Below are 9,494 nucleotides of genomic sequence, written 5' to 3'. Positions count from 1 at the left end.
ATAAATCTAAGTCTAAGCTCAAGGTGAATGTTTCACCTAAGGACTCCAAATCCTCAAAAGTTCCTCCTAGAACAAATGAGAAGGGAATCCTTATCCCCCTTCTTCTTTGGTACTTCCTGGCTCTAAAGCTAGCTTCAGCTATAGAAAGTATAGACACTGTGGTGAAACTACACATATTGCAGTAAGTGTCCTTCTGCCGCCAAGGATGGTGCCTCAGCCAAGGGCAAGAAAGTAGCCAAGACTGAGAAATCTACCAAGGTGAAATCTACCACTAAGGTTATTAAAACAACTAAGGTATGCAATAAGTAGAGGACACTCTAAGCAATGAAGGAAAAGAAATAGAAAACTCCCCTTATTTGATGAGTGACCTCCCAATGTAAGAATCTATTGAGATAGGTGTGTCTCTTCAAGTGTCCAACATCTGGAGTGAACTTGAGAAGACAGAAATCCAAGAGTGAAATTGGAGAATCTAAAAGCAAACTAAATAACTGGAAGAAATAAAGAACAAGAAATGGAAATTCGTGGGTTGCCTCTCACGCAGCGCCTTTCTTTTATGTCTTTGGCTAGACCATACTCAGTTCAATTCTTGTAGCTTGGCATGTCCAAAGATACCCTCTTTAAATCCCCTCCATCAAAGCCCTCATAGAACGATTTTAGCCTATGGCCGTTAACTTTGAAAATCTGCCCCGTAGATAGACTCTGTATTTCTACTGCACCATGCTCAAAAACAGTTAAAACAACAAAACGYCCTATCCATCTGGACCTTAACTTACCAGGAAATAACTTTGATCTAGAGTGATGGAGGAAAACTTTCTGACCTTTAGTGAAAAAATTACATGAAATACGAGAATCTTGGAATGCCTTGGTCTTCGCCTTATAGATGCGAGCATTTTCGTAGGCATCATTATGTATCTCCTCCAACTCTTGAATTTAAAGCTTCCTATGAGATCCTGCTTCATCCAAATCCATATTTCACGTCTTCACCACCCAATACGCCTTATGTTCTAATTCCACCGGGAGGAGACATACCTATAGGCATGTTGTAGGCCGAACGATAAGCCCACAAAGTGTCAGTAAGCCTTAAGCTCCAGTCTTTCCAATTGGGATTCACGGTCTTCTCCAATATGGACTTGATCTCTTTATTTATTACCTCGGCTTGTCCGTTTGACTGTGGATGGTAGGCGATGGAGATGTGGTGGATAACCCCATATTTCTAGAAACCCGTGTCGATGACCTTGTTGCAAAAATGGGTGCCTCGATCACTGATGATGGCCTTAGGCATCCCGAACCTAAAAATATGTGAGATTTGACCAAGTCTGCAACTACACGAGAATCGTCAGTTCGAGTGGCCTTTGCCTCAACCCATTTTGAGACATAGTCAACGGCCAAAATAATGTAAAGATTACCACAAGATGCGGGAAAGGGTCCCATGAAATCCATGCCCCAAACATCAAAAATCTCACATACTAGCATAAGAAATTGGGGCATTTGATTCCGGAAACTAATGTTTCCCGTCATTTGACACCTCATGCAACTCTTACAAAAGCGATAACAATCTCGCATAAGGGTYGGCCAATACAACCCACACTCAAGTACCTTCCAGTATGTCCGCTTATGGCCGAAGTGGCCCCCACAAGCGTGGGAGTGACAAAACTGTAAAACAGACTRAAACTCCCCTTGGGGCACACATCGCCAGATAACTTGGTCCGAACAATGTTTCCAAAGGTATGGTTCGTCCCACATATAGAGACGAGCCTCTCTCCTAATCTTTTCTCTATCGGGTCTAGATAACTCACGTAGGAAGCTCTTTGAAACCAAATAATTAATGATGTATTCATACCATGGGGTTTCGCCCAAAACGGAGAAAAGGTGCTCATCTAGAAACTCATCAGTGAGTGGGCTTGGCTCACCATCCAATACTAGCCGGCTAAGGTGGTCGGCAACAAAATTTTCAGCTCCGCTCTTATCTCTAATCTCCAAATCAAAATCTTGGAGTAAGAGAAACCGTGGCTTTGTGTCCTTCTTCTCGAGCAGGAACTTCAATGCTGCATGATCTGAAAAGACAATCACTCTAGTGCCAAGCAGATAAGATCTAAACTTTTCTAAAGAAAAAACAACTGCTAGCAACTCTTTTTCGTTGGTTGCGTAGTTGCATTGTGCACTATCAAGTGATCGTGATGCATAATAGATAACATAAGAGCTCTTACCATCTTTCTGTCCCAATACCGCTCTGAAGGCGTGATTGCTAGCATCACACATAATCTCAAATGGCAATTGCCAATTTGGAGGTCGAATGATAGGGGCAGAAGTAAGCATATCTTTCAATAAATCAAATGAACTCTTACATACCTCATTGAAGACAAAGTCTACCTCTTTTTGTAGAAGCTCACAAAGGGGTCGAGTGATCTTTAAGAAGTCTTTAATGAAACGCCGGTAAAAACCTGCATGACCAAGAAAATAACGGACCTCTCTGACACTCGAGGGGTAAGGCAAGGATTTTATGACATCGATCTTTGCCTTGTCAACCTCTATACCCCTTTCCAAGATAACATGACCAAGTACTATACCTTGGTTAACCATGAAGTGAGATTTTTTGTAATTTAAAACCAAATTAGTTTCAATGCACCTCTTTAAAATTTTGGTCAAGTTATCTAAGCATGAACTAAACGAATCACCATAAACTGTGAAAGTCCATAAAAACCTCAATAATGTTCTCTACATATTCTGAAAATATACTCATCATACATCGTTGGAATGTCGCTGGTGCATTGCGAAGACCGAAAGGCATCCTCTGATAGGCGAATGTACCGAAGGGGCAGGTGAACATGGTCGTCTCTTGGTCCTCTCTCGCCACCGATATCTGATGAAAACCTGAACAACCATCCAAAAAAACAATAGTCAGTAGGACCGGCTAACCTTTCTAACATTTGGTCTATAAATGGAAGGGGAAAGTGGTTTTTTCTAGTTGATGAATTAAGCTTACGATAATCAATACATACCCTCCACCTATTTTGAACATGGGTGGGCACTAACTCACCTTCGGCATTCTCTACCATAGTAATGCCAGTTTTCTTAGGGACTACTTGGACCAGGCTTACCCACTTCTGTCAGAGATTGGGTAGATCATATTGGTATCAAAGATCTTGAGTATCTCCTTCTTGACAACTTCCATCATGGGTGGGTTCAACCTTCTTTGCGCTTCTCAGAATGGCTTGTACTCCTCCGCTAATAGAATCTTGTGTTGGCAAAGTGAAGGACCAAGGCCCTTGATGCCGGCAATGGTCCATCCAATTGCCCTCTTGTGCTCCTTCAAAACATCCACAAGTTCTCTTTTCTCATTCGGTGATAGTGTGGCGCATATGATCACCGGAAGGGTCTCTTTATCTCCCAAATAGGCATACTTCAGATGATGTGGTAGAGTCTTCAACTCTATCTTGGGTGCCTGTTCAATAGAAGAAAAAAGTCTAGTGTGAGATAAAGGAAAATATATTTTAGAAACTTCATACCTTGGTTTTGGTGCTCACCCTTTCTCCATCCAAGACACCAATTCTGCAAAATCATCATCAAGCTTGTACTCTTGGGCAATCTTCTTCAAACTTTCATTCATTAAATAATTGTCTAGAATCACTTCTAACACATCCTCATTAGATAGATCAAACATAATGTCAGATAAGGACTCGATAATATCAACAAAGCATAAAGATGAAACTTCACTCGGATATCGCATGGCATCATATATATTAAATTTAATCATCTCGCCATCGAATTCCATGGTCAAACTACCACTATGRACRTCTAYCTTWGTCTTAGAGRWTTTCAAAAATGGTCTACCTAGCAAAAGCATACCGGCCTTGGAGGCATTTTTCTCCTCCATATCTATAACATAAAAATCTGCCGGAAAGACCAATTCATTCACTTGAACTAACACGTCCTCTAATACCCCTTTAGGGTAAACAATAGATCTATCCGCTAGTTGGATTACAACACGGGTTGGCTTTAGGGGCCCTACATCCAAAGATGAGTAAATGGCATATGGCATAACATTAATTGATGCCCCCAAGTTCAACATGGCTTGATTTAATGAGACATTGTCTACCTTACATAGTATGGTAAACATGCATGGGTCTTTACACTCTGGTGGTAACTGTTTTTGCAAAACAGCTGACACATTTTGACTCATACTTATCTTTTCATTACCCTTTAGTTTTCTTTTATTTGTACAAAGCTCTTTCAAAAACTTAGCATATCTAGGAACTTGCTTAATTGCATCTAATAAAGGGATGTTTACTTGAACTTTCTGGAATGTGTCAAGGATCTCCTTCTCTTTGTTCTCCTACTTTGTCTTCTCGAACCGACTCGGAAATGGCGGTCTTTGAACTATCACTTCGGGTGTTTTTTTTGCCTCCTCTTCTTTGACATTCTTTGCACCCAAAGTGGATGTGTTGACCTCTAACTCTTCTTCTTCCTCGTGAACCTTTTCTTTCTTCTTCCTTCCAACCTCTTGAAGCTCCTTCCCGTTTATCAAAGTGACGACATTCACTTTTGCCTTTAGATTTGTCTCTATTTGAGACGACAATTTACCTTTGTTTGCTAATTGGCCAACGATGGTCTGAAGGTCCTGAATACTCGCTTGAGTTTCCTGTTGTAATTTCACCATGTAAGCAGCCATAGACTTAACTACATCCTCTAATGACATATCTGAGCCACTAGAAGCTGGCGGTGACACTTGATGTTGATGTTGGGTACCCGACTGAAATGGTGCCTTCGGTTGATGTTGTTGCTAAAATCCTGGTGGTGCTTGGAGTTGTTGAGATTGAAATTGTTGAGGCGGCTAGAATGAACCTCTTTGCTGAAATTGTTGACCTTGTTCTTGTCCTTGCCTCAGGACATAGCTCAGATTCTGATTTTGCCTCCAACCGGGGTTGTATGTGCTCGAGAAAGGGTCGGTAGCCCGGTTGCTTGAGTTCTGAAAGTTGCCACCCCCAATGGCGTTCACTTGCTCTTCTTCTTCATGTAAAGTCGGACATGCATCGGTGGGGTGTGCCACTAATGAGCAAAATCCACATGCCTTGACTTGAGGCATATTACCCATGGCAAGCTGTTTCACAAGGTTAGTCAAATCAGTTATTTTATTTTCTAAAGATTTAACATGTACCTCACTAGCGCCATGGCCAATGTCACTTCGTACTCCAAATATTTTGGAGTTTTCCACCGTGGTATCTATCAAGGTCCTCGCTTGAGTTGGCGTATTGTTCACTATAGCTCCTCCGCTCGTGGCATCCATCATCTTTCTCTCCCTCGGTAGCAAACTTCCATAAAAATATTGAATTACTAATTCATTAGAAATATCATGTTGAGGACAACTTCCACAAAGGCGCTTGAAGCGCTCCCAATACTCGTATAATGACTCCATGTTCTTCTGCTTGATCCCATATATCTCTCTTCTAAGCCCGGCGGCTTTGGATGCGGAAAAGTACTTGTCAAGCAATGCTCTCACCATCTGTGCCCAAGTGGTAATGGATCCCACCAGTAAGTAGAAAAGCCACTCCCTAGTTGTGTCAACTAGGGAGAATGGAAATGCCTTCAGCTTGAGATTCTCCACCGTCGTGTCTTGTGGCTTCATCCCTAAGCATACCATGTGGAACTTGGTCATGTGCTTGTATGGGTCTTTGTTAGCTAAACCATGAAAATGAGGTAGTAAGTGTATTAAACTAGTTTTAAGTTTAGCATTTACCTCTTATGTCGGATAGGTGATGCAAAGAGGTTGCTCGGCGACGTTGGGTGCTGCCCATTCCCTCAAAGGGTGGTCAGGATTTGCCATTTCTTCTTTTCAGTCTTGATGACCGATTCTTCATGCTCAAAATGGGGTTTCTCTTCTTCTTCCTCCGTTTGGCCTTCTGAATCGGACGACAGCTCAATATTTATCCAAATATTGAGAACCGGTGAAGAAGTGCACGCACCTTGCTTCTTTCGAAGCTTAGCTTAATTTCTTAGCTTCTTTGCGGTTTTCTCAATTTCCGGATCAACTGGCAATGGTGAACCTGCACGAAACGATCTTGGCATAAACAGTTAAACTCGCCGAGTCCCAGGCAGCGGCACCAAAAATTTGCCGGGAGTCGAGTCTGACAAATAATAGAATTTATAAAAAGAATAATCCTATTATCTCTAAAACACAACTTGTGATAGCGATATGTAGGGTCGTTTCCTCAGGGACTCGTGTTAACCGTAAGTCCAAGACGTAACCTCGTGCAAATTCATTAAAAATAATATGTATATATAAGGGGGTTTGGAAAATTGATAAATGGCCTAAATATGCAAATTATATTGAGATCTTTAAACAATAATGAATAAATTCTAGTGATGAGTATAACTAGTTCTATATCAAATCATGTATCATTGACTTGTACAAAAACATTCTCTCAATAGATTTTAGACCGGTCGTGAGTGTCGACACGTGCCAAACACTCCACTTGTCTTTAAAATTAAACTAGCACGAGGAGCTCGGTATATTAGTTCCTAATAGATTAAGTTGATTCTAGTCACATACGTAAAATTCAACGTACCAATTGCCTTAAGCAATAAACAAGCACCAATCCTAACTAATAAACGGAAACCCGAACATTTAAGCTAGATCACACAGTCCTATAATGCAAATCAATGAACTTGGTTCTCTATTGATGCACTATTTACTACCAAGTGGAAATTAAGAACAATTACATATTCCTAATCACAACTAGCAATTCAAGTTTAGGCTAAAGGATTCAAGGGATCCTTCTCAAAACAAAAATCCCAAAAATGAAGAACGGTTTTGAACAAGAATTGCACAAATAAAATTCAATTAAGTTTCAATGTTAAACAAGTCTCAACAAAAATTCAATGCAAATTAGCTAAAATCCCATCACTAGAAACAGAAAATTAACAACTCATAATTCTGTTTTGAAACAGAAATTGAACTTACAGATGGTAGAAAGCAGTTGAGTATGAAGAACCCTAATTTGAGAAATCCAAATTCGACTCTAAATCTAGAAATCGATTTCAGTTTCTTCACAGCATCTGTTTCTGATCAATTTTTGTTCGTTCCCATTATCGACTTCTGTTTCTGCTCCTAAGTAATATCTACTTGTCTCTCGATCTTTGTCCTCTTCAACCTCTCTCTCAATCTCGATGAAATTGATAGCTTCTTCGATTTCTGTTGCTTCTCCTCTCAATCGACAGGTTCTGGTCTCCTCTGCCCTCTCTATTTCTGCTCACTTGGTGAGCAATTTCTTTTTGATCCAGTTCTCCCTCTCCCTCCATCGCACCTTGTTCCTTGCTCATGTTCCTCTTGTATAAATTTGGTACTTATCACCTCTCGAGGCATCTCAGCATATGGTCGCCTATCCTCTCGAAGGCAACCTGGAGCGAACCAGCATCAATCCTTTCGATGGTGTTGATGAACCCTCAGGTACTCTACCATCCTACCCTTTCATTTCTTCTAACCCCAAGCTATCTTATGCTCAAGCTTTTTTCTTTTCATGTCCTTGCGTAGAAACGTCAGCCATGGAAGAAGAATACAACATGGCTGATGACGTCAACCTTCTTCTCCCTGATGTGGAGAATGTCCTTATCAAAATGGACGAAGTCGCATGCCTCTTAGAGACAAAGTCTTTGCTGACCTTTCAGCTGTCAAAGCTAAAGTTAAAGAGGTCAAGGAATACCTCTCCTCGGTGTAAGAAGTTGTGCGCCTTAACGTTGAGGCCATCTCTGCTTTAAACAGCAAGGCCGATGAAGCAAATGCCCATCTCCCCAGGCATACTGCGCTGATGCAGCAGATACTGGAGATTCTCCACGACCAGTACCAGCACCTGTACCATCTTTCACTTAGAGTTGACAAAGCTCGAACAAATGGTGGAGATTCAGACCAGAACTCTTGACAACTTATTTGAATATCATGTTGATATCAAAGAGGGGGAGACATAGTTAAAAGTTATTGCTGTTGTTGAAGTTGTTGCTGATGTTGCTGAAGCTGCTGCTATCCCAACGACTCAAACTGAAGCTGAAGCTCCTAGAGCCACGGCTAATGAAGTTGAGGTTGTTGATGAAAGCCCAACTTCCCATGAAGCTCCTGTAGCTGAGGTTGTTGATGAAACCGTCAGAGTTGGCGTTGAAGCTCGTGACGAATACCTTCTTTATCACCTTTTCAGCTGATGCTGGTGATAAGGAAGATGATGATGAGTATGATGACGATGATGATGAAGACGATGAATCTCCCAACCTTCCTGATGCTGGAAAGGACCTTGGTGATAATAATGAAGACGATGATGATGGTGACTTCACTATTTAGTACCAGAAACCTACCAGTGTCACAAAAGGAGTTTCTCTCAGGGATTCTGCATCCCAAGGGAAGAAAAAGAAAGAGACATCAGAGAAGAAGCAGGATACCAAGTCGAAAGGCAAAGGTGTTGCTGAAAAGGAAAGCTCAATGTACTCTTCAAACCCGTTGAGTCCTTAAGTACTGAATCCTCCAGGTTTAGCATATTAATTATATTTGTCAACTCTCCTCCATCCCCTCTAGTACCTGCGGTCGGCTAGAAGAATGGGTACATGAAAACCCGACCTCTAGTGTTCCCACCGATCAGCAGATATCTCAGTTAAAGGAGTCACTCGACCAAACTAGAGTAAAAATCCCTCTTCGTACCTCTAGTTGTGGTGAGTTTGACTTCATGTCTGAAGCTGAAAGACTCGAGGCACTCAAGGCTAAGGAAGAACTCAGACTTCAGCGACAACAAGTCTCTTGCTGCTAAAGTTCTTTTGAAGAAGATGTCTAAAAAGATGGTGAATGTTGTCAAGGCCTAGGCTAAATTGCTTTCTATTGCAGAAATTGAGCATGAAAAGGCGATAAAGGTGGTCAATCGAGACAGAAGATGGAGCGAAGAACGCCTAAATAAGAGAATTAGTCCTCATCCAAATTCAAACGTCACAATTAGTGGATGGGTGAAAGACGGTGGAGTTCTAGTCTCAATGCTCATCACCAAAGACAATCTTGATGCTGTCACGGAGTATCCTTCCTACCTAGGTCAGTATGGCTACAGTGAATGGCTGGAGATCTGCCAAGCCATTTAGCGCTCAAAGTCAAGGCACAAGCCAATTATTGAAGACATCATTAGCGAGCTGATCAAGAAGATGTCCAAATACGTCGATGTACCTACAAATCCAGCACTAAAGAAAGGTGGAAGAAGAAGACCTTCAAGTCCTAATGACGGACCAACCCTGAGGAATGAACATGAAACAAAGTTCTCCTTACACGAAGTCTTGAAGGATTCGAAGAAGCCATACATCTCAATGTTGAACCTCTCCTTGCCAGCGAAGGGTCCTTACATACCCAACACTATGCACCTCAAGCCTGAGTTAGGATTTATTTTTCTTGACTATGAAGGCGAACACAGCTTCCAGAGAGTGTATGAGCTACATCTTTGTCCAATGAAACATCTTTCATAATCATATATTGGTTGGAC

The 9,494-nt window shown here is 41.4% G+C and overlaps 2 protein-coding genes across 2 annotated transcripts; both read right to left on the bottom strand.

Annotated features, from left to right (window-relative positions):
- Nucleotides 1–3,202: 3,202 nt before the first annotated feature.
- On the bottom strand, nucleotides 3,203–4,180 carry LOC112501984. Its single transcript, XM_025105781.1, has 2 exons — nucleotides 3,545–4,180; nucleotides 3,203–3,442 (listed from the first exon to the last, which is right to left on the bottom strand). Exons 1-2 carry the CDS (start codon nucleotides 4,178–4,180, stop codon nucleotides 3,203–3,205), a joined length of 876 nt encoding a protein of 291 aa, XP_024961549.1.
- Nucleotides 4,181–4,831: 651 nt separating this feature from the next.
- On the bottom strand, nucleotides 4,832–5,623 carry LOC112501983. The gene has a single exon (XM_025105780.1). The coding sequence runs from the start codon at nucleotides 5,621–5,623 to the stop codon at nucleotides 4,832–4,834; it is 792 nt and encodes a 263-aa protein (XP_024961548.1).
- Between the last annotated feature and the right edge of the window lie 3,871 nt (nucleotides 5,624–9,494).

The sequence above is a fragment of the Cynara cardunculus genome, unplaced genomic scaffold, assembly GCF_001531365.2.
Source record: "Cynara cardunculus var. scolymus isolate 2C unplaced genomic scaffold, CcrdV1 Un_Scaffold_783, whole genome shotgun sequence".
Taxonomy (NCBI): Eukaryota; Viridiplantae; Streptophyta; class Magnoliopsida; order Asterales; family Asteraceae; genus Cynara; species Cynara cardunculus.
Note: the sequence above shows the minus strand (reverse complement) of the source record. Positions and strands in the feature narration are given on the sequence as shown.